This window comes from Rhinatrema bivittatum, chromosome 9, assembly GCF_901001135.1.
Source record: "Rhinatrema bivittatum chromosome 9, aRhiBiv1.1, whole genome shotgun sequence".
Taxonomy (NCBI): domain Eukaryota; kingdom Metazoa; phylum Chordata; class Amphibia; order Gymnophiona; family Rhinatrematidae; genus Rhinatrema; species Rhinatrema bivittatum.
Window position 1 is genome coordinate 370,306 of NC_042623.1, and position 25,932 is coordinate 396,237.

General features: G+C 43.2%; 1 protein-coding gene across 1 annotated transcript in view; it reads left to right on the plus strand.

Moving 5' to 3' along the window:
• CD36 (CD36 molecule) overlaps window positions 1-25,932 on the plus strand; it is a 142,817-nt gene that overhangs the window by 11,164 nt on the left and 105,721 nt on the right. Inside the window, exon 2 of the mRNA XM_029616476.1 lies at window positions 23,830-23,990. Coding sequence (XP_029472336.1) covers window positions 23,830-23,990 — 161 coding nt within the window. The remainder of the gene's footprint in view (window positions 1-23,829; window positions 23,991-25,932) is intronic.

Sequence of the window (25,932 nt, forward strand, 5' to 3'; positions counted from 1 at the left end):
AATGACTTCCGCAACATTCTTCAAACTCTGATTTTTTTCTGCACTTGATTATTGCAAATCTCTTTTGCTTGGTCTACTGGCCAACTGAAATTAGACCTTTACAATTACTGCAAAATGTGACCACGAGATTTCTATGTTAAGGGAAAGAGGTATGATCACATTACACTGGCTCCTGATCAAATATCAAATTGACTATAAAGTTTTATGTTTCATTCATAAATCTCTAAATCATGAAAAAACTGAATGGTTAAATGCTCATCCCTGAAAGGAACCTCAGGTCTGCAAACAAAGGATCACTTACAGTTCCTACCATCGGAACTGCTCATTTATCGGAAGTTAGAGAGAGAGAAATTTCAGTTGCAGGTCCAAAACTGTGAAACTTATTACCGTGTGAGCTAAGCATTAGAAAGATTTTCATACTTTTAAAAAGAACCTTAAAACTTGGCTTTTTAAAAAGGCCTATGACAGTTGAGCTTTATATTGCAGTCAAATATGCTCTTTGTTTTATGGTTGATATGTAACATCAATTAATTTTATTTTATTTTATTTTTCTTATATTTAACTTTTCTTATGTTTATTTTAATACAATGATTATATATTTGTAAATTTGTATTTTTATTCTGATTGATTATTTTAACTTAATTTTACTGTATACCGTTAAGATTGTCTACAAATATATAAAAGCAATACATAAATAAAATAAATAAATAAACCCTGACCTATTCTTGACACTCAAGGACTGGAGTTGGCTACTCCTTGACCAATGGGAATAGGGAAAGCTGGAAGGTTGAGGAGGGAGAGAATGATTTGTATTTGTGTGTGAGGGAGGGAGGGGAGATGTGCTTCGTTTTTTACTACCGGGTTGTTTTTTGGCTCGGATACTTCGTAGTAAAATTCGGGTTTTCTCGTTTAGTTTTTTTGAAAAACGAAACGAGGAAACCCGAAACCAGCCCAAAAAACAAAGCGGGAAACAAAGCTAAAAAAAACCCCACCCCAAGCATTTAAATTCATTTTATTACATTGCATACAACCCCCCCCCCCCCCCCCCCACCATCCCGATCCCTCTCCAAGACTTACTAACATCCCTGGGGGTCCCGGGTTCCATTTGTCCCTCCGTGCCCGGTGTGCTACTGCAAGCCGTGCTCCTCAAAATGGTGCCGAATAGCCTCTGAACTACTATGTCACAGGGGCTACCGGCGCCATTGGTCAGCCCCTGTCACATGGCCATTGGCGCCATCTTGTGCTCATACCATGTGACAGGGGCTGACCAATGGCGCCGGTAGCCCCTGTGACATAGTATGGGCAAAGGCTATCGGCGCCTTTTTGATTCCTGGCAGCCGACAACGAAATCGCTCCCGGACCCCCGCTGGACCCCCAGGGATTATTGGCAAGCCTTGGGGGGGGGTCAGGAGGCCCCCCCAAGCTGGCCAAAAGTCCCTGGGGGTCCAGCGGGGGTCCGGGAGCGATCTCCTTCACTCGTGCCTTCGGATGCCAGGAATCAAAATGGCGCCGATAGCCTTTGCCCATACTATGTCACAGGGGCTACTGGCGCCATTGGTCAGCCCCTGTCACATGGTATGAGCACAAGATGGCGCCGATGGCCATGTGACAGGGGCTGACCAATGGCGCCGGTAGCCCCTGTGACATAGTAGTTCAGAGGCTATTCGGCACCATTTTGAGGAGCACGGCTTGCCAGTAGCACACCGGGCACGGAGGGACAAATGGAACCCGGGACCCCGCTGGACCCCCAGGGATGTTAGTAAGTCTTGGGGAGGGATCGGGATGGGGGGGGAGGGTGGTTGTATTGTACTTAATCTTAATGTTTGGGGTGGTTTTTAATTTTTAAAAAAAAATGTGCCCTTCTCCCCACACAAACCCGAAAAACGAATTTTCCCCGAAGTTCGGGGAAAATCCTTTTCGGGTTTCGGGGCCCCTGAACCACGACGAATTAGGCAATTTCGTTGCAATTGCCTAATTCGTGATAAACGATTGCACATCTCTACATGCACTGCTGTGGTGCCAACCAGAAAACTCTGCACAAAAGACACTGGGAGCTCCTATGGGATTAGACTTTTTGTTATGCTTGCTGGGTGTGGGCTTGGCCCTCAGAAAGCCATGAATAAACGGAATTACCATTACAATATAGTAAATCTCCCATACCAAAACAACCCTAACAACCTTATCTAAGAAAAGGCAACACTGCACTAATTACACCAGGTCCTAGAACACCAATAAAACTCTTATTAGGAAACCAGGCTGCTATAGATCCCTACACAGAAATTACATGCCAGCAAAATACCTAATCTTGGTCACATATAGAGAACATGGAGAGACCTTAACCAAATACAGAATAAAGATGTTGCGCTGCGATGGGAGAGAGCACCAGAGGGCGTTCCCCAGCACGGGACGAGAGTTGTGTACCCCTGCGGAGTGATGATCCAAGTCTGGGAATGGAGCAACCCAAGCCCCTGCCGACCTGCGCAGCCTCAGTGAGACCAACCACGCAAGGTTTGGTCCCTGTGTGGCTTCCAGAAAGGGCTTGGAGTGGTCGGAGGACCACTCAGAGACCAAACCTTGCGTGGTTGGTCTCACTGAGGCTGCGCAGGTCGGTAGGGGCTTGGGTTGCTCCATTCCCAAATTTGGATTGTCTCTCCGCAGGGGTACACAACTCTCGTCCCGTGCTGGGGAGTGCCCCCTGGTGCTCTCTCCCATCGCAGCGCAACAGATTGTGAAAGCCATGTGCCTGTGGGACTATCCTTGTCCCGGGCCTTGTCTTGGACTCTCTTTTCCTGGACTCAAAAATTTCTTTTTCACACGACCTGCAGGAGGCACCTGCACCATGTTCCAGCTTCCAGTTGTCCTCGCCTGTTATCGACCTCCCGATGGAGGGGAGGGGACCCCTGTGGGGGGGGGAGGTGCTGTTGCAATTCAGCTCCTACCTTCTTTGGCTAGCTGGCCTGACCCCTGACATCATCTTGCTGGTACGGCAGGAGCTGTGCTGGGTTCCCTATCGTGTCATGAGGCCGCCATTGTGCCAGCATGGCAGGAGCTGTGCCAGGGCTCTCCCTCGTGGCACAGAGCCGCGCCGGTCTTTCCTCTGCAGCCCGGAGGCCATCATCCTCCCGCAGGCCTGGGGTCCTGCTCTTCAGCGGCAAGAGCCACCCGCCATGCTCCATTTCAGCAGGAGGCTGCTGACACCGTCTTCCATGGCATGGAGCCACCGCCCATGCCATCCTCGACAGGCCTGTGGCCTGCTCCATAGCAGCAGGGAAGCCGCCTTGCTCTGCCTCCCATGTCAGGGCCTGCACAGCCCAGCTCTGGCTCCTCCCTGCTTCAGCATCAGCATCTACAGGGCTGCTGTCCATGGTCCTGCAGACTTCCTCTTCCTGCTCCTTCTAGGGATGGGCCCGTGTCTTCTTGCCTGAGTTAAAGGGCCAGTAGGGAGTGGTCCCTTTGGCTCCTCCTGTGAGCTCCTCCCTGGACGTTGTCCTTCAAGCCCTACAAAAGGGCCTCTTCGCCACTTGCCTTCGCAAGGAGCAAGTTCCTTCATGGGCCAGTCCTTCTCCAGGATTCCTCGTCTTCTGCTCCAGCTTGGCACTTCCTTTTGGGATCCCAATCCATTCCTGGTCTCTTCCTGATGTTCCGTTTCAGTCCTGATGTACCTTGGTCTCATTTTCATGTTCTGATGTTTGTCCTGTCCAGATGTCTTCAAGCTCCACCATGATCCATCCTAGCATGGTCCGCGACCAACCTGGCTGGGCTGTGAAGGGCGTGCTGCGACCCAGTGGTCCGCAACCACCCCTGTTGGGGTGTTTAGGGTGCTGGTGGGTCTTCTCCATTGAGTGGAGTTGAAGATCTCCTTGTCCTTGTCAGTTCCGGAGTCCGGAGTCTTCAAGATGTCTTGCTCGCTCTTTCTCGCTGCTCTTAACTGAGTATCATGGGAGTCCAAAATGGATGTCTGGAGCCTTCGCCGAGGAGGCCTGATGTTTAACCTGTTCCAGATGCTTTGGTTCCAGATCCTAGCTCCCTTCCATCCTCAGTCCAACTTCTCTGGCCTGTTTTGCCAGGCCTACGAAGCTCAGTCCAAGATGGAGGTTGCTACAGGCGTCACCCGGATTCCTTCTCATGCTGAGTTTTATTCTGCTTTTATCTTTGTCTTGTCTGAGTCTGATCTTCAGTACTCATCTTCTCCTGACCTTCAGTTCCAGGTTCTTGTCTTCATCTTTTATTTTATTTACTTATTTATTTATTTAAAAGTTTTATATACCGCACAAAGGGTAAGAAAACTGTCCGTCTAGGTGGTGTACATGATTGCTTACATACACAATAAGTTAAAACATTACAATAAGTTAAGACATTACATTTGTACAAAAATTATACTTGGTACTGTAATAGATGGTATATTACAACAAATGATAAAATGTTATTGAAGATTTAAGGCTTGAGAGAAGAGATAAGTTTTTTAATGTTTCTTAAATTCTTTGCGGTTTGAGGTTAGGTGGATATAATCTGGGAGAGAATTCCACAGTAGCGGACCAGCTATAGAGAAAGCACGCTTTCGGGTCAAAGATAAAGCAGCAGATCTTACAGAAGGAATTTCCAATAAACATTTATCATATGAACGTAGCTGTCTAGACGGTTTGTAAATTCTTAACAAGGAGCATAGCCAAACAGAATCAGTACTGTACAATAAATTATGGATAATAGACAGAATCTTGTATGTTATACGTTGTGGAATTGGAAGCCAGTGTAGATGTTGTAGAACCGGAGTAATATGATCTCTGCGGGAAACATTGAATAACATATGGGCTGTCGCATTTTGAACTAATTGCAATGGATGTATGGTAGTTAGAGGAAGACCAAGGTATAGTGAATTGCAATAATCTAAGGAAGTTAGGATTAATGCTTGAGTAATTAGCCGAAAATCTTTTGGAAGAAGTAAAGGTTTAAGCTTTTTTAACATATAAATTTTAAAAAAGGATTTTTTTACAATTTCCGATATGTTATGAGTCATATCGAGTCTAGAGTCAATGTATGTTCCTAAATTTCTTGCATGTGCTTTTATGTTTATGATTTGATTGTCGAAGATGAATGTTGAAGGTGGTTGCAAAGGAGAATCTGTATAGTAGAGAGATAAATTAACTCTGTTTTGCTTGTGTTTAATTTCAGTCTGTTATGAGAAAGCCATGTTTTAATAGTGGAGAGATATAGCTGTAGGAGAGAGAAGGTTTTAGACCATGAATCAGTAAAAGGCACAGTGAGCTGAATATCATCAGCATAGACTTTAAAGTTTAGATCTAAACTGGCTAAGAGCCGGCATAGTGGAACTAAGTATAGATTGAAAAGAAGAGCAGAGAGAGCCGAGCCTTGAGGTACTCCTGTTCATCTGACCTTCAGTTCCACTTCTGTCCTGTGCCAGATGTCTCCTTCCGCCCTTGTCCTCTGTCTGGCCTGCTGCTTCTTGCCGTTACCCAGCGGCAGGTCTGAAAAGGCTTGGAGTGGTCGGAGGACCACTCAGAGACCAAACCTTGCATGGTTGGTCTCACTGGTCGGCATGGGCTTGGGTTGCTCCATTCCCAGACATGGATCATCTCTCTGCAGGGGCATACAACATTCATCCCACGCTGGGGAGCGCCCCCTGGTGCTCTCTCCCATTGCAGCGCAACAAAAGAGATCAGAAAGTATAAACAGAAACGTGCTGAGAAGAACTGAACTGCAACCCACAACAACTCAGCTTCTATATACAGAGCAACAATAGAAATATAGAAACATTGCCATTTGTCATAAAACATTAAATAATAAAATCAAGAAATATAAAACATTAATCATAATAGTAAAGTCATATTCATAAAAAGAATATTTCAAACCAGTTAATGAATAGAATTTCAAAAATTTCACAAATACCAAAACAAATTTAAAAAAATGTGATGAATAAAAAATGTAATTAAAAACGTTCTATTTCCCTCCCCCAAAAATATTTCAAAAGAGCAGAATCATCAAATTACACCCAATAATTAAAACTAATAAGGATTTAAAAATCTGCTCTCCATACCTGGTATCTGTTTTCCAGTCACCCTGAGATTGTCGTGGATTGGGGGAGGTAGGACCGCACACATTTTATCTTCTCTCTCATACACAAGCACAGTAACACATTCATTCTCTCACACACTCCCTCTCTCTAACATACACAGGCTGCCTCTCCCTCACCCTCACAGATACATTGGAGAAGATTTTAAAAGCAGCGCACGCACATGGACGCACTGATTTAATAACATGCACGAGCTTATCCTGCCACAGGAGACCATGTGTGTGAGCATGTATGTATGTGTGAATGAGTGAGAGCCTTTGTGAGTCTGAAAGCCTGTTTGTGTGTGTGTGTGTGTGTGTGTGTATCTATGTGAGAACCTGTGTGCCTGTGAATGTGTCTGTGTGAGAACCTGTGTGCCTGTGTGAGAACCTGTGTGCCTGTGAATGTGTCTGTGTGAGAACCTGTGTGCATATATATATATATGTGTGTGAATGAGTGAGAGCCTGTTTGTGTGTGTGTGTGTGTGTGTGTGTGTGTATCTGTGTGAGAACCTGTGTGCCTGTGTGAGAACATGTGTGCCTGTGAATGTGTCTGTGTGAGAACCTGTGTGTCTGTGAATGTGTCTGTGTGCCTGTGTGAGAACCTGTGTGCCTGTGAATGTGTCTGTGTGAGAACCTGTGTGTCTGTGACTGTGTCTGTGTGAGAACCTGTGTGTCTGTGAATGTGTCTGTGTGAGAACCTGTGTGACTGAATGTGTCTGTGTGAGAACCTGTGTGCATATATATATATATATGTGTGAATGAGTGAGAGCCTGTTTGTGTGTGTGTGTGTGTATCTGTGTGAGAACCTGTGTGCCTGTGAATGTGTCTGTGTGAGAACCTGTGTGCATATATATATATATATGAGTGAATGAGTGAGAGCCGGTTTGTGTGTGTGTGTGTATCTGTGTGAGAACCTGTGTGCCTGTGAATGTGTCTGTGTGAGAACCTGTGTGCATATATATATATATATATGTGTGAATGAGTGAGAGCCTGTTTGTGTGTGTGTGTGTGTATCTGTGTGAGAACCTGTGTGCCTGTGAATGTGTCTGTGTGAGAACCTGTGTGTCTGTGAATGTGTCTGTGTGAGAACCTGTGTGTCTGTGTGAGAACCTGTGTGCCTGTGTGAGAACCTGTGTGCCTGTGAATGTGTCTGTGTGAGAACCTGTGTGCATATATATATATATATGTGTGAATGAGTGAGAGCCTGTTTGTGTGTGTGTGTGTGTATCTGTGTGAGAACCTGTGTGCCTGTGAATGTGTCTGTATGAGAACCTGTGTGCATATAAATATATATATATATGTGTGAATGAGTGAGAGCCTGTTTGTGTGTGTGTGTGTGTGTATCTGTGTGAGAACCTGTGTGCCTGTGAATGTGTCTGTGTGAGAACCTGTGTGTCTGAATGTGTCTGTGTGAGAACCTGTGTGCATATATATATATATATATATATATATATATATGTGTGTGAATGAGTGAGAGCCTGTTTGTGTGTGTGTGTGTGTATCTGTGTGAGAACCTGTGTGCCTGTGAATGTGTCTGTGTGAGAACCTGTGTGCATATATATATATATATATGTGTGTGAATGAGTGAGAGCCTGTTTGTGTGTGTGTGTGTGTATCTGTGTGAGAACCTGTGTGCCTGTGAATGTGTCTGTGTGAGAACCTGTGTGTCTGTGAATGTGTCTGTGTGAGAACCTGTGTGTCTGTGTGAGAACCTGTGTGCCTGTGTGAGAACCTGTGTGCCTGTGAATGTGTCTGTGTGAGAACCTGTGTGCATATATATATATATATGTGTGAATGAGTGAGAGCCTGTTTGTGTGTGTGTGTGTATCTGTGTGAGAACCTGTGTGCCTGTGAATGTGTCTGTATGAGAACCTGTGTGCATATAAATATATATATATATGTGTGAATGAGTGAGAGCCTGTTTGTGTGTGTGTGTGTATCTGTGTGAGAACCTGTGTGCCTGTGAATGTGTCTGTGTGAGAACCTGTGTGTCTGTGAATGTGTCTGTGTGAGAACCTGTGTGTCTGTGTGAGAACCTGTGTGCCTGTGTGAGAACCTGTGTGTCTGTGAATGTGTCTGTGTGAGAACCTGTGTGCCTGTGTGAGAACCTGTGTGCCTGTGAATGTGTCTGTGTGAGAACCTGTGTGTCTGTGAATGTGTCTGTGTGAGAACCTGTGTGTTTGTGTATGTTTTGTGCCTGTGAGAGCCTGTGTGCATATATGGGCTCTCACAGGCATGCACACTCACACACACATACATAATTGAGTAAAACCTTAAACCCCCGTGCGCATAAATCCCTGGCCTTATGCATGCAAATTTTCAAACGGGCCCGGTATTTGATTAAGTCCGGGGCCTGAAAAGGGAGTGGGAGGGGCAGTCCAGGGGGCGGGGTTGGAGGCAGTCTACGGGGCTGCGACCTTAAGAGAGTCCAGGTCTAAATGTGCAGGTTGCATACATTTAGGTGGTAAAAAATGGGGCTTAGTCAGGTGAGGGAAAGAAGTTAGTAAGTTAGCATAGATTTTCAGCAATTTACTAAATTCCTAACTTACACACCTAAAACTAAGGAAATGAATTGCAGGCTTAAATTTAATGAGTCACATGCTGTTGAATTTTTATTTTTCTGATCTGCAACTTGTCTCAAACTAGGTGGAATATAAAAAAATTCTAAATAAATAAACAGGACACATTTTGTCTGGCTACATTTAGAACAATTTTCAGCTGTAAACTTAGCTGCCTAGGTTTGCTTAAAATACTCCTGAGGTGATCAAATTTGTGGATGATACACAATTATGCAGAGTAGTTAAATCTCAAGTGGATTGTGATAAATTGCAGGAAGATCTTGTGAGACTGGAATATTGGGCTTCCAAGTGGCAGATGAAATTTAATGTGGACAAGTGCAAAGTGGTGCACAGAGGGAAAAATAACCCTTGCTGTAGTTACACAATGTTAGGTTCTATCTTAGAAGTTACTACCCAGGAAAGAAAGCTAGGCGTCGTAGTGGATAAGTTTGAAATCATCAGCTCTGCATGCTATGGCAGTCAAAAAGGCAAACAGAATGTTAGGAATTATTAGGAAGGGAAAGGCAAATAAAATGGAGGATGTCATAATGCCTCTGTATCGCACCTTGAATTCTGAGTACAATTCTGGTGTTTGCATCTCAAAAAAGATATAGTTGTGATGGAGAAGGTACAGAGAAGGGCAACCAAAATGATAAAGGGGATGGAACAGCTTCCCTATGTGGAAAGGCTAAAGAGGTTAGGGCTGTTCAGTTTGGAGAAGAGACAACTGAGGGGGGATATGATAGAAGTCTACAAAATCATGAAAGACTTGAACAAGTTAATGTAAATCAGTTATTTACTCTCTCAGATAATAGAAGGACCAGGGGGCATGCCATGAAGTTAGCAAGTAGCTCATTTAAAACAAATCAGAGAAAATTCTTTTTCACTCAAAACATAATTAATCTCTGGAATTCATTGCCAGAGGATGTGGTTATGGCAATTAGTTAACTGGGTTTAAAAATGGTTTGGATACGTTCCTAGAGGAAAAAGTTGTAAACTGCTATGAATCAGTAAGGAATATTAGCTTGAGATCTATTTAATGTGTAGGTACTTGGCTGGTACTTGTGACTTGGATTGGCCACTGTTGGAAATAGGATGCTGGGCTTGATGGACTCTTGGTCTGATCCAGGATGGCATGTTCTTATGCTGTTATGAAAATAATATGTTAAGGTAACTGGTTAGCTTTGCCACTCAGTTGGTCTTTGAAAGTTAATTGTTGTTGTAATTGCCATTTTATCGTATTTTACATAATCTTTAGGTTTCCATACTTTCTAGGAAGATGTTGTCATGCCATCTAATTATGATGCAATGTTTGTTTACGAGGAAGGGCTTGACTAAAGAGTTTCTTCAGTATCTTCTGTAAAAGACTCATTTGTTATGTACATTTGTCTTGACTGGCAATATTGTGTGTCCTCTAGCCCTGAATGACAGGAAGGGAGGGACTGGAGTGGGTAAGGAAGCAGATGGTTGTCTGAGAGGGTAGGGACTGAAGCAGAAAGCTGATCTCTGCTGACTGAGCTTGCAGGCACAGGCCAAGGGAGACCTCAGGCCAGAGCCACTGAGCCCCTGCTATGCAGGGCCCAGAGGAGGCTGCCCTATTGCCTATAGGTAACAGTGGCCAAAACCCACTCACACCTAATACTCCCTTGTTATATCATCTCTTAAAGGCAGGATTATGAACACTGGGCTGGAAATCAAGTTTGCCCTGTAACTGCAGAAAGCAAGATAAGGAAGACATTTCACAGATTCATTTCTAGCCCAGCTAACTGATCTGATCAAAATGCACTTTTTATCTACATTGTCTGGGTAATGATATGATAAAAGACAAGGTTATTCTTTTTCACGCGATAAAGTATTACCTTTCAGTGGTTATAAATGATCTAATCATTTACCCTTTGAAAGATGCAGTGGACTTTGCTATAACATGAAAGTCTTTGAGCAGGTGAAAAGCAAACGAGGGATAATTATGCTACAGTGACAAAGCTGTTAGGGACTTACAGCCGCTGTCCTCAGGAAACACAAAATCACCAAGAGGCCTCAATTTCATTCCTCCTCTATTCATTTTTGAGGTGATGTCTTCTACCTAACTGCTGACACTCTTATAACCCCAAGTAATTTGGGATGTTGTGTTTGATTGAAGTCCAGGTAGGCACCGTGTGACCAAACCACATCTATCTGCGTGCTCTCCTACCCCAACCTAACTTATTCAAATATTAACTATTGCTACTATTACTAGGTATTTCTTTTTTAAAGTTGCATTTTAAATATAACTAAGTCAAAACAAACTTGAAATAAGCAAAGAAGAATATAGGGATAAATAATTATTCCATTTCTAACATAAATTCAGGACAAAAATATAGACTTGAATATACCTTCGTTAGACCACAAAGAAAGAGAGGGAGTCCATGGAAATAGTTAAGAGCATAAAACTGTTAAAAAATCCCCCAAACCCTATATGGGAGGATATATGCTTTAACATTAATTAAAAAGCATAAATTAAATCAGAGAGCTTCCAGGCCATCAGTCAGCTTAGTCATCATGGACTGCTCTTGACACCCACCATGTCCTTCTTATTTTTCTGACAGGCCGATACAGTACAGTGCGCTCCGGAGCGCACTGTTATCCTGCTCTTGGACGCGCGTTTTCCCTTACCCCTTATTCAGTAAGGGGAGGAAAACGCGCGTCCAACCCGCGGCACCTAATAGCGCCCTCAACATGCAAATGCATGTTGAGGGCGCTATTAGGTATGCGCGCGGGATACAGAAAGTAAAATGTGCAGCCAAGCCGCACATTTTACTTTCAGAAATTAGCGCCGACCTTTGGGTCGGCGCTAATTTCTTCCGGCACCAGGAAAGTGCACAGAAAAGCAGTAAAAACTGCATTCCTGTGCACCCTCCGACTTAATATCATAGCGATATTAAGTCGGAGGTCCCGAAGAGTAAAAAAGTAGAAAAAAATAAAATAAAATTTTGAATTCGGCCTGCGGCTGTCGGGCCGAAAACCGGACGCTCAATTTTGCCGGCGTCCGGTTTCCGAGCCCATGGCTGTCAGCGGGCTCGAGAACCAACGCCGGCAAAATTGAGAGTCGGCTGTCAAACCCGCTGATAGCCGCTGCTGTCAAAAAGGAGGCGCTAGGGACGCGCTAGTGTCCCTAGCGCCTCCTTTTACCCTGATCTACCGCCGGACCTAATTTAAATACTGAATTGCGCACACCGGCGAGTGTCCTGAGCGCGCGTTTTTTATTGTATCGGCCCGTGAATTAGGTACTGGATACACTGCTATACAAATTTTTAGATATTGTCTGCTTCAGCAATAAAATCTTCCATTTATTATTGAATGTGCTGAATTCAATATGACAAGTAGACCAGCTGATTGGTTACTAGTATTTTCATGATATTTAAGTTTTTACATTTTATGTCTATGTTTCTTGCATATATATTGCATAAATAGTAGAGTTTTAATTACAATTTGTAAACTTAAGTCTTTTCGTATATTTATGGTTGCATACTATTTCACCTGTCCTGTACAAATAAATAAATAACATTTACAGTGAAACAAAAGCCCCCAAACTATATCTATATATATATATATATATATATATATATATATATAGATAGATAGATAGATATATATGAGAGAGAGAGAGTGTGAGTGAGAGAGTTTAATCCTTATTCAGTGGCTACTCAGCTCTTCTTGGCTTGTTTTTTATATTCATTAAATGGAACATCTCTTGTCCCTGTCTAGCAATAGTCTGCAAGCATTGTTGGGCTCCGTTTTCCATTGCTGTGATGTCCTGGTGAAATCGCTCATTATGCTCATCACTCACTGCTTTGCAGTTTTGTGGAAAAAAATCGAGATAAGAGTGCAAAAAATTGTATCTTTAATGAAATGTTACAACCAAGTCTTTTGTATGCCTTGAGCAGGTTTTCCCCACCCACTTTATGTCGTTATCTGCTTGTCATTTCCGAGAAAATTTGTTACCACTGATTGGAAGCCTTTCCACACCATCTTTTCCTTGCCACACAATGCATGATTAAATGCATCATCTTGAAGAAGTTCATAAATTTGAGCGCCAACAAAGAAGTGGCATAGCTATGGCTGGAGCATGGCCCCAAGTCCACCCACTGGGAGTGGAGCAGGGATGGATTAAGGGGCAGACCAATAAAATCCTGAGCTGAAAACTGGCATGTAGTCAGGTCGTCGCTTTTTTTTAACTTTTCCAGCCACAGGTAGAAAGCGTCCATGGGGTGTCATGCTGTTGGGGTTCCTGCTCCACTACCAGTGATCAGATTCTACTCCTCGTTAGGGTTGCCAATTTGCTCCAGATTTTCAGGACAGGTTGATCCAGTCTTGGCTTTACTCCCCTGCATGCAGGTACTTATAGTCTTGATTTTCTTAAGGAATACAATAGGGAAATAAGAATAAGTCCTTGCATGCAATGGGGTAAAACCAGGACTGGATTAACTTCTCCTGAAAATCTGGAGCCAGTTGCCAACCCTAATATCCACATGGAGGTGTTAGGTTGTGACGTGCCAGCAGGGGTTCCCACCCCCAGTCGGTGATTAAAGGCCCTGCACACCACCGATTTGTGTGGCGCTGACGGGGGTTCCCACTCCCGCCAATGATTAGAGACAGCAGCACTTGATCCCCAGTAGTGTCCTGCCAACCGGCTTCTTGGACTTCCCTTGCAGGAAGGAGGACCACCTTGTGGAAGAGGTTAGTCACATGGTATTGTGACTGAGAGGGAAGGGAAGCGGAGGGGTAAGAGTGAGGAAGGGGAAGGGGAGACTGTGTTGCATGACTGATTAGGTGAGTGAGGGGGTGAGGGAGTGAGTGACTGAGAGGGAAGAGAGGTGAGCATGAGGGAAATGAGTTTGAGTGAAGGAGGGAGTGGAAGGAAGGAGGTGAGTGACAGAGAGGAAAGAGGGATGAGAATAAGGGTAAGGGGTTTGAGTGACTGGTGGGGGAAGGAAGATGGTGAGTGGAAGGAAAGGGAGGTGAGAGTGGGATAGGGGTTTGAGTTACTGAGAGGGAGGGGAAGGGGGAGTGAGGGGGAAGAGGAGAGTGTACAAGAATGACATTTTAGCATTAATATACATATATATATATATATATATATATGTGTGTGTGTGTGTGAGACCTGTCCCCCCATTTTTGGTGCTTTATCCTTCACTAGGGGTGATATGGTCCAGGTTTGAGTCCGGATAGGGGGGAAGATTAACTTCCAGGGCTCTAGCCTCAAAATCTCTTGAAGGTGCCAGAAGGGGAAAATCAAAGGTAGGGGAATCAAAAGCAACACCGTGGGCAAACACCTTTGAGTCACATCAGGGACCATTCATCCCTTGCACATCCAAGAAGGGCAAACAAAGAAATCTAAAGGAGTCCAAGTTTGGTGTTGAAATAAAAATAGTCTTTACTGTAACTTAAAAAGGATGATCCAAGCCACAATACCAGAAATAAAAAACAGTATCATAAATATGATGGCAATGAATGATTGTCATTTTATGCATCTTAGGTGCTATCTCCTTTCTAATTTCTCTTGCACCATTATCCTGATAGAAAAAATATCCTCTCCAGTGAGGGTTGGATAACTAGAGAGCAGCTGCAACATGTATCAACAACCAGTGGAAAAATATATCCCCATGTCCATGAAAAGGTTCAACTAGGTTACCAAAACTTCCAAACAACTTCAACGGTAATTCCAACATGTCCAGAGTTGAGACTGAGTTCTTCTAATCCAAGGTCCTTAAGTCTATCTCTCTTTCCATGTTTGCTTGTGCAAAAAGATATCCAAATCCCGATCCTCAGGGAGACAGTGCGGTACCCCTTCCCTTCAGACCAAAAATATCCAAAAATCTTCAAAACCAGATTCTTCTCTATTGTTGAAATTTGGGAGGAATCTCTGCAAAACAGCACTTATGAATTGAGACTCGGGAGGGATGTCTCTCCTTCTTTCTTCTGCAGTCAATTCACCCATTCTGTTGAGATTTTAGGAGGAATTTCTAGTTCCTTTAGCTGCACCTAATCCTCTGATCACTGAGCATGCTCCCAGAGGTCATAAACTTCCAAAAGATAGCCTCTCCCCCAAGAAGGTAGGGTTAAAGCCATGGGATTAATCCCAAAATCTGTAACTCCTCCTCCTACTCCTAGTCTAGAAAAAGTGCTTTAGGGAAAATACACTTTGGGGAAATATATTAGTGACAAGCTGAGACCTCTGTCATAAATCATGCTACAGTATTTCCACTCTGATGTAAAATAATCCCTGACTGTAATGGTAATCCCCGCCAAGGACCCTCGTTTCACTAATATCAGCGTCCTCAAGGGGAAAGCCTCTCACGACCAAAGCACCGTTGGCTAGTGTTCTGGGTGCACCTGTGAAAAGTACTTCTAAAGAAATCCAGCCAAGCCCCTTTTTTAACCATTACCTGCACCGGACCAGCGTTCCCACGCACAGTTGCCTTTGCTCAATGCAGTGTTTTCTGTTAACTTAAGGCTCTCATACCCCCTTGTGACCTTTCTCTGAATTGTCCATGTATCCCCTCGCTATTCCCCGTATACATCACCCCTCACACAGAACACACACTTGGATGCCCAATTTTCCAGTCTCACAAGGTCTTCCTGCAATTTATCACAATCTGCTTGTGATTTAACTACTCTGAACAATTTTGTGTCATCTGCAAATTTGATTATCTCACTCGTCGTATTTCTTTCCAGATCATTTATAAATATATTGAAAAGTAAGGGTCCCAATACAGATCCCTGAGGCACTCCACTGCCCACTCCCTTCCACTGAGAAAATTGCCCATTTAATCCTACTCTCTGTTTCCTGTCTTTTAGCCAGTTTGCAATCCACGAAAGGACATCGCCACCTATCCCATGACTTTTTACTTTTCCTAGAAGCCTCTCATGAGGAACTTTGTCAAACGCCTTCTGAAAATCCAAATATACTACATCTACCGGTTCACCTTTATCCACATGTTTAACATATATTGTCATTGTTTTCTACTTGTTATAATGTAAACCGGAGTGATAAGTAATTCTGTTACCTGAACTTCAGTATAAAAAAAGTTATAAATAAATAAATAAATAAATGTTTATTAACTCCTTCAAAAAAAGTGAAGCAGATTTGTGAGGCAAGACTTGCCCTGGGTAAAGCCATGCTGACTTTGTTCCATTAAACCATGTCTTTCTATATGTTCTGTGATTTTGATGTTTAGAACACTTTCCACTATTTTTCCTGGCACTGAAGTCAGGCTAACCGGTCTGTAGTTTCCCGGATCACCCCTGGAGCCTTTTTTAAATATTGGGGTTACATTTGCTATCCTCCAGTCTTCAGGTACAATGGATGATTTTAATGATAAGTTACAAATTTTTACTAATAGGTCTGAAATTTCATTTTTTAGTTCCTTCAGAACTCTGGGGTGTATACCATCCGGTCCAGGTGATTTACTACTCTTCAGTTTGTCAATCAGGCCTTCCACATCTTCTAGGTTCACCATGATTTGATTCAGTCCAACTGAATCATTACCCATGAAAACCTTCTCCATTACGGGTACCTCCCCAACATCCTCTTCAGTAAACACCGAAGCAAAGAAATCATTTAATCTTTCCGCGATGGCCTTATCTTCTCTAATTGCCCCTTTAACCCCTCGATCATCTAACGGTCCAACTGACTCCCTCACAGGCTTTCTGCTTCGGATATATTTAAAAAAGTTTTTACTGTGAGTTTTTGCCTCTACAGCCAACTTCTTTTCAAATTCTCTCTTAGCCTGCTTATCAATGTCTTACATTTAACTTGCCAATGTTTATGCTTTATCCTATTTTCTTCTGTTGAATCCTTCTTCCAATTTTTGAATGAAGATCTTTTGGCTAAAATAGCTTCTTTCACCTCCCCTTTTAACCATGCCGGTAATCGTTTTGCCTTCTTTCCACCTTTCTTAATGTGTGGAATACATCTGGACTGTGCTTCTAGAATGGTATTTTTTTTAACAACGACCATGCCTCTTGGACATTTTTTACTTTTGTAGCTGCTCCTTTCAGTTTTTTTCTAACAATTTTTCTCATTTTATCAAAGTTTCCCTTTTGAAAGTTTAGCACGAGAGCCTTGGATTTGCACATTGTTCCTTTTCCAGTCATTAAATCAAATTTGATCATATTATGATCACTATTGCCAAGCGGCCCCACCACCGTTACCTCTCTCACCAAGTCCTGTGCTCCACTGAGAATTAGATCTAAAATTGCTCCCTCTCTCGTCGGTTCCTGAACCAATTGCTCCATAAAGCTATCAGTTATTCCATCCAGGAACGTTATCTCTCTAGCGTGACCCGATGATACATTTACCCAGTCTATATTGGGGTAATTGAAGTCTCCCATTATTACTCCACTACCAATTTGGTTAGCTTCCCTAATTTCTCTTAGCATTTCACTGTCCATCTCACCATCTTGACCAGGAGGACGGTAGTATACCCCTATCACTGTAGTCTTCCCTGACACACAAGGGATTTCTACCCATAAAGATTCAATTTTGTATTTAGTCTCATGCAGGATGTTTATCCTGTTGGACTCTATGCCATCCCGAACATAAAGCACCACACCTCCTCCCGAGTGCTCCTCTCTGTCATTGCGATATAATTTGTACCCCGGTATAGCACTGTCCCATTGGTTATCCTCTTTCCACCATGTCTCTGAGATGCCAATTAAGTCTATGTCATCATTTACTGCTATACATTCTAATTCTCCCATCTTACTTCTTAGACTTCTGGCATTAGCAAACAAACATTTCAAAGTTTGTTTTTTTGTTTGTATTTTCATTCTGCCTTTTAATTGATAGGGATAAGTTAGAATTTTTTAGCTCAGGTGAGTTTTTAGTTACAGGCACTTGGACTATTTTTCTAATTATTGGAACCTCACTGTCAGGATGCCCTAATTCTAATGCATCATTAGTATCCTTTGAAGATACCTCTCTCCGAACCATGCGCTGCTGAGCGACTGTCTGCTTTCCCCTTTGTTCTAGTTTAAAAGCTGCTCTATCTCCTTTTTAAAGGTTAGCGCCAGCAGTCTAGTTAAGGTGGCGCCCATCCCTTCGGAAGAGACTCCCCCTTCCCCAAAAGGTTCCCCAGTTCCTAACAAAACTGAATCCCTCTTCCTTGCACCATCGTCTCATCCAAGCATTGAGACTCCGGAGCTCTGCCTGCCTCTGGTGACCTGCGAGTGGAACAGGGAGCATTTCAGAGAATGCTACCCTGGAGGTTCTGGATTTAAACTTTTTATCTAAGAGCCTAAATTTGGCTTCCAGAACCTCCCTCCCACATTTTCCTATGTCGTTGGTGCCCACATGTACCACGACAGCTGGCTCCTCCCCAGCACTGTCTAAAATCCTATCTAGGTGACGCGTGAGGTCCGCCACCTTCGCACCAGGTAGGCATGTTACCAGGCGATCCTCACGCCCACCAGCCACCCAGCTATCTACATTCCTAATAATCGAATCACCAACTATGACGGCCGACCTAACCCTTCCCGCCTGGGCAGTAGGCCTTGGGGAGATATCCTCAGTGCAAAAGGACAATGCATCACCTAGAGAGCAGGTCCTTGCTACAGGATCCTTTCCTGCTACACCTGGTTGGTGCTCTCCCATCATGAGACCTTTTTCCTCCAAGGCAGCACCAGGGCTGCCAGTCTGAAGTTGGGACTTGACTAGACTACTATGTCCCTGAAGGTCTCAACTATATACCTCTCTGTCTGCCTCAGCTCCTCCAGGTCTGCCACTCTAGCATCCAGAGATCGGACTCGTTCTCTGAGAGCCAGGAGCTCTTTGCATCGCATGCACATGTACAACTTCTCACCGGTGGGTAAAAAATCATACATGTGACACTCGATGCAAAAGACTGGGAAGCCCCCCTCTTGCTGCTGGACTGCTGCCTTCATCTCAATTTTGATCAGTTCCTAGTTAAGTTTTATGTTGCTATGGGAGTAGCATTATAATGTTACAGAACTCACCAACTCGTCCCCCCCCCCTCCCCACTGAAGAAAACGACAATAGAAAATGTGAGGAACTTGCTATGTTTTTTAGAAACAAAATCACGAATATCCTTCTACGCTTCCCCACTAATCCCTCCCCTGTCACCCCACTCCCCAAAAATACCAGTGCAGACCTCGAGTCCCTCGATCTAACTTCACCTAAGGAAATTGAATCCATCCTAAAAAAAAGTTAAACCCGCCACCCATTCATCCAACACAATCCCCACTAAGACACTCCTTACTTTCCCCACTATAATTGCAAAACCCCTGGCTGATATAATCAATTGCTCCCTCTCACATGGCAAAGTTCCCGACCCCCTTAAACATGCAATAGTCAAACCCCTCCTCAAAAAACCCAACCTTGATCCCAGTAATCCAGCTAACTACCGTCCCATTTCCAATCTGCCCTTCTTAGCAAAAATTATGGAGAAAGTAGTGAATGCCCAGCTTACTGACTTCCTGGAAGAATGCAATACCTTTCACCCCTCTCAGTTTGGCTTTCACAAAGCTCACAACACCGAAAGCCTCCTCATCACACTCTCTGACATCAAGGGCATGGACCATGGTCAATCTTATATCCTTGCCCTCCTTGACATCTCGGCGGCCTTTGACACCGTCAACCATAAAATCCTCCTCACTCGCCTTTCTGAAATAGGTATTTCAGGCACAGCACATCAATGGTTCTCGTCCTACCTCAACAACAGAGACTATTCCGTAAAAATAGCTAACTGTGAATCCTCACACATTCCCCTCACCCAGGGCGTCCCTCAGGGCTCTTCCCTCTCCTCAACACTGTTAAATAGCTACCTGTTACCCCTCTGCTACCTTCTCTCCAACCTCGGCCTAAAGTTTTTCCTGTATGCCGACGACGTTCAAATCCTCATCCTTATCCAAGAATCCCTCCCCAAAACCCTACAATTCTGGGAATCATGTCTTGCCTCTATCAATACACTTCTCTCCAACCTTCATCTCACCCTAAATGCAACAAAAACAGAAATCCTTACCATCTCCAATCCCACACTCCGCACGCTTACAACACTAAGCAGCTCTTCCCCTCACATAGATTCACCCACTCTCAATGTGAGAGATCTCGGTGTCTCTCTTGACCAACAGCTAAATTTCAAACATCATATAAACAACACCATAAAAGCAGGCTTTTACAAACTCCACATCCTCAAAAATCTTAAACCTCTCCTACATTACCAAGACTTCCGCATAGTCCTACAGACCAATATACTATCCAAACTGGATTCTGCAACTCTCTACTTCTGGGCCTCCCCTTTTCTACGATCAAACCCCTGCAAATGTTGCAAAATGCCATGGCTAGAATTCTTACAAATACCCGCAAAGCCGACCACATCACCCCTATCCTAAAGGACCTTCCATTGGTTACTCATCTCTTCCCGCATAAGATACAAAACCCTCACCATTCTCCACAACCTACTATATAACAATAATCACACCTGGTTTGAGAATGCGCCACATTTTCGCTCCTCCAGTCGTCCATCCAGATCCAATCTTGCAGGAACCCTCTACACTCCCACCCTCAAAACTGCACATCTCACTTTCATGAGAGAAAGAGCCTTCTCCATTGCCGGTCCCTCCCTTTGGAATACCTTGCCCACTGAACTCCTCCTAGAACCTTGTCTGCGCAGATTTAAAAAAGGAATCAAGACATGGCTCTTTAAAATGGCCTATCCAGATGTGGACCAAACATAGCTCAGACCACTGTTACTATGACACCCCTCTCCTGGACTCCTCTCTCCTGTCTTTCTCATAATGAACACAGTAATCCCCTTCCTTTGTCCGTTTCTCACAATGTACATAGTAATCTCCTCCCTTTGCCCGCTTTCACTTGACCCTCCCTTTGTCCGTTTCCCTTGACCCCCTAATCCCCAGTTGATTGGTCCAGTCATTTACGCTTCCATGTGTAGCCCCACTCAACAATATGTATATTTTTTAAATCTATCTTGTATATATACTTAAGAACATAAGAACATAAGAAATTGCCATGCTGGGACAGACCAAGGGTCCATCAAGCCCAGCATCCTGTTTCCAACAGAGGCCAAAAACCAGGCCACAAGAACCTGGCAATTACCCAAACACTAAGAAGAACCCATGCTACTGATGCAATTAATAGCAGTGGCTATTCCCTAAGAATAATTGATTAATAGCCATTAATGGACTTCTCCTCCAAGAACTTATCCAAACCTTTTTTGAACCCAGCTACACTAACTGCACTAACTACCTTCTCGGGCAACAAATTCCAGAGCTTTATTGTGCGTTGAGTGAAAAAGATTTTCTCCGATTAGTCTTAAATGTGTTACTTGCTAACTTCATGGAATGCCCCCTAGTCCTTCTATTATTCGAAAGTGTAAATAACCGAGTCACATCTACTTGTTCAAGACCTCTCATGATCTAAAAGACCTCTATCATATCCCCTCTCAGCTGTCTCTTCTCCAAGCTGAACAGCCCTAACCTCTTCAGCCTTTCCTCATAGGGGAGCTGTTCCATCCCCTTTATCATTTTGGTTGCACTTCTCTGTACCTTCTCCATCGCAACTATATCTTTTTTGAGATGCGGCGACCAGAATTGTACACAGTATTCAAGGTGCGGTCTCACCATGGAGCGATACAGAGGCATTATGACATTTTCCGTTCTATTAACCATTCCCTTCCTAATAATTCCTAACATTCTATTTGCTTTTTGACTGCTGCAGCACACTGAGCCGACGATTTTAAAGTATTATCCACTATGATGCCTAGATCTTTTTCCTGGGTGGTAGCTCCTAATATGGAACCTAACATCGTGTAACTACAGCAAGGGATATTCTTCCCTATGTGCAACACCTTGCACTTGTCCACATTAAATTTCATCTGCCATTTGGATGCCCAATCTTCCAGTCTTGCAAGGTCCTCCTGTAATGTATCACAGTCTGCCTGAGATTTAACTACTCTGAATAATTTTGTATCATCCGCAAATTTGATAACCTCACTCGTCGTATTCCTTTCCAGATCATTTATATATATATTGCAAAGCACCGGTCCCAATACAGATCCCTGAGGTACTCCACTGTTTACCCTTTTCCACTGAGAATATTGACCATTTAATCCTACTCTCTGTTTCCTATCTTTAACCAGTTTGTAATCCACGAATGGACATCGCCTCCTATCCCATGACTTTTTAGTTTTCGTAGAAGCCTCTCATGAGGGACTTTGTCAAACGCCTTCTGAAAATCCAAATACACTACATCTACCGGTTCACCTTTATCCACATATTTATTAACCCCTTCAAAAAAATGAAGCAGATTTGTTAGGCAAGTCTTCCCTTGGGTAAATCCATGTTGACTGTGTCCCATTAAATCATGTCTTTCTATATGCTCTACAATTTTGATCTTGAGAATAGTTTCCACTATTTTTCCCGGCACTGAAGTCAGGCTCACTGGTCTATAATTACCCGGATCGCCCCTGGAGCCTTTTTTAAATATTGGGGTTACATTGGCCACCCTCCAGTCTTCAGGTACAATGGATGATTTTAATGATAGGTTACAAATTTTAACTAATAGATCAGAAATTTCATTTTTGAGTTCCTTCAGAACCCTAGGATGCATACCATACGGTCCAGGTGATTTGCTACTCTTTAGTTTGTCAATCTGGCCTACTACATCTTCCAGGTTCACAGTGATTTTGTTCAGTTCGTCTGAGTCATCACCCCTGAAAACCATCTCCGGAACTGGTATCTCCCCAACATCCTCATTAGTAAACACGGAGGCAAAGAATACATTTAGTCTTTCTGCAATTTCTGCAATGGCCTTATCTTCCCTAAGAGCCCCTTTAACCCCTCTGCCATCTAATGGTCCAACCGACTCCCTCACAGGTTTTTTGCTTTGGATATATTTTAAAAAGTTTTTATTATGAGTTTTTGCCTCTATGGCCAACTTCATTTCAAATTCTCTCTTCGCCTGTCTCCCACGACTTTTACTGAATTGGCCTGATAGATATGTCCTGTGTGTGCATAAGTGTACCCAGACTGACTGGAGGCATTTCTGGCGGAAAGGGGGAGTGGACTTATATGTGCAGGTCCTGTGTGCGTGTAAGTGTACCCAGACTGAGCGTAGGTGTTCCTGGGGTGGAGGGTTACATGTGCAGGTCCTGTGTGCGTGTAAGTTTACCCAGACTGAGCGCAGGTGTTCCTGGGATGGAGGGTTACATATGCAGGTTCTGTGCGTACGTAAGTTTACCCAGACTGAGCGCAGGTGTTCCTGGGGGGAGGAGACGCACATGTACATGTCCTGTATGTGCATAGTTGTACCCAAAGTGAGTGCAGGCATTCCCAGGGGAAGGGGGAAGGAGGTTACATCTGCAGGTCCTGTGTGCACATAGGTTTACCCAGAATGAGCTCTGGCATTCCCAGGGGAAGGAGGGAGTTACGTGTGCAGGTGCTGTGTGTGTAAGTTTATGCAGACTGAGTGCAGGTGTTCCCAAGGGTGGGGGATTACATATGCAGGCCCTGGGCATGCGTACGCTTAGCCAGACTGAGCAGAGAATGTCCCAGGGGTGGGGGGTGGGTAACATGTGCAGGTCCTGTGTGTGCATTAGTTTACCCAGGCTGAGAGCAGGTGTTCCTGGGGGCAGAGTTGGAGAGAGATTTTCAGAAGTGTGCATGTACATTTCCTTGAAAACTTCCTGTGTGGTTGTTTACAGATAGTTTTAGTTTGATAATTTTCAACCCAATTATACAAGCACACATTTGCTTTGTAGATTGGTATAATTTCTTTGTATATTTACTGACTTTCTTCTGTGGACCGTTACAAAATTACCCTCTAAAACGTCCAAAGAGTTGTTGTGGTCAAAGCAGTAAGAAATTCACACTATCTTCAGACACATCGAATTTGTGAAATGGACTTGTATTCGGTACTTAAAATAAACTTTCAGAGATTCCAAACTGGCCAAAAGTGATTTTGTTGATTTTTATAAATTCAAGTTAAATATTCACAGATCTGGACTTGAATTCCAACCAGCTTAGAGGCAGTTTATCCATTCTTGTTAGGATCCTTTTCCTCTATTTTTGGTAACTTGACAGATTAGTAGTATTTTATCTGTTGTGCAAATGGGCTGAGTAAGAGATCTGGAACAGTATATTTCTTGAAACTTCTTACTGTAAAAAACTTGTTTTTGTTGCACAGGATGCAGTCATTGAAAATGGGACGATTGCATATGAGAACTGGGTTACAGCAGCAAGTCCAGTTTACAGGCAGTTTTGGCTATTTGATGTTTCAAATTCTCTGGAAGTGATCACTCAAGGAGCAAAACCAAAACTTACTCAGAAAGGACCCTACACATATAGGTAATTACTTCTCTAAGTACTTAATATTTGTATTGTGCATACTAAATTGTTTTTATAAATCATACAAAAAACAGTCTATCACTACAGTATTTGACAGAATTTCAGTATTTCTCCTCTTTTGAAGCAATGCGATCTGAATCAAGGAACTTGCTTTACACATCCCAAACAAGTAAATACTTGGAGAAGAATTATTCGGCCTGCCTGATGTAAGTGCAGAAACAAGTTACTCAGAGCACATAGGAGGACCTAACAAGTTAGCACAGAGGAGCTAACAAGCTACTCAGAGCACATAGGAGGACCTAACAAGTTACTCAGAGCACCTACGAGGAGCTAACAAGCTACTCAGAGCACATACGAGGAGCTAACAAGTTACTCAGAGCACCTACGAGGAGCTAACAAGTTACTCAGAGCACATACGAGGAGCTAACAAGTTACTCAGAGCACCTACGAGGAGCTAACAAGCTACTCAGAGCACATAGGAGGACCTAACAAGTTACTCAGAGCACATACGAGGAGCTAACAAGGCCTCTTTGAAGCTGCACCTGCAGATTTCCAAAGTGCTCACATTGATCTAAAATGTGCCTGTTTTTTGTTTTTTTTTTAATTTCATTTCATTTCTTGATTGGCAATTTTGAACTTTGCTTTGCTTTTAACATTCCCCACATAAGAAGAACAAGATGATTTCATTTGAGATAATTATTTTAAAGATAAGAACTGGGCATCTCCAAAATCTTTAAAAGAATAGTGTTAATACTAATTTTCTTGAATATTTATTCACTTTATTCTCTCTACTTTTTAATCTTTTATTATGTATGCGGAAGTCAGGGAATTGAGTTGACACCTTTTTCATTAATATCTGGATTTTTTCCCATTCTATATGGAGCCTAAAAAATGTACAGATCTACACTGTTGAACTGATTAGACAAGCTTCCTAATTTCCATTGCATCATTCTTAGGGCTTCTGTTTTTAGTTTTTTGTACATTTAGGTATATATATTTTAGGTATGTAGGTGGTACATAAAATTGATGACTCTTTCCCCTAACCCATCATGAACTTTCTTTCTCCATTCCCACCACTCACAAACTCATTTTGACTTCTTAACCCCAGTTCTGATGCTTGCCAGCAGGAAACAGCTGTGTAGTGGAGTTGGTGGAAAAGCATTATGAGAGTCATTGCTACAGAAGAGAAGCAAAGACAGAACCCTGGGTCTGAGGCAGGAAATGACAGGGAGATTATGGGAGATTTATCTGATAAACACTGATTTCATTTCTTGTGCTAGAGATATTTTATTTAATTAATTTATTGTACATTCTCTTTATTATTTTGAAATATGTGAATTAACAAACAAATATCATAGGTCAATAGATTAATGTAAAAGCAAAATACAATAATACTTTAATCAATACATGAAAAAAAAAGACACATACAGACCAATGCTGCATAACCAGCTGCAAAACCAGCACCATTCAAAAGGAGTATTACTATCCAAGGCTGCAAAGACCTAACAGGCTCGTGCCACCTAAACAGAGCAGCCAAATAGTTTTGGCAACCCCAGCACAAGCATCTGAAAATCTGGATCAAAATCTTACATTGAATTCTGGCTTCTACTGGTAGCCAGAGAAGGGTAAACAAGATGGGTGAAATACGATCACTTCTTTGCCACAATAAACAATCTTGCTGTGGTATTAAGAAGTAATTGCAGCTACCTGAGGGGGGGCACCTGAGAGAGAGAGAGAGAGAGAGAGAGAGGACTGGGAGTGGTGTGAGGAAATGGGACAAGGACCACAGAGGGGAAAGGGAAGGGTGATGGAGGAGAGAAATGAAGGGATACAGGGCTGGAGCCAGAGGGAGGGAGGCTTTCCCCTCTCCAGATCATAGATCCTCTCCCTATCCCCCACCTTCATCTTCCCTTCTTATCCCCTATCCACTGCCATTAGCAAC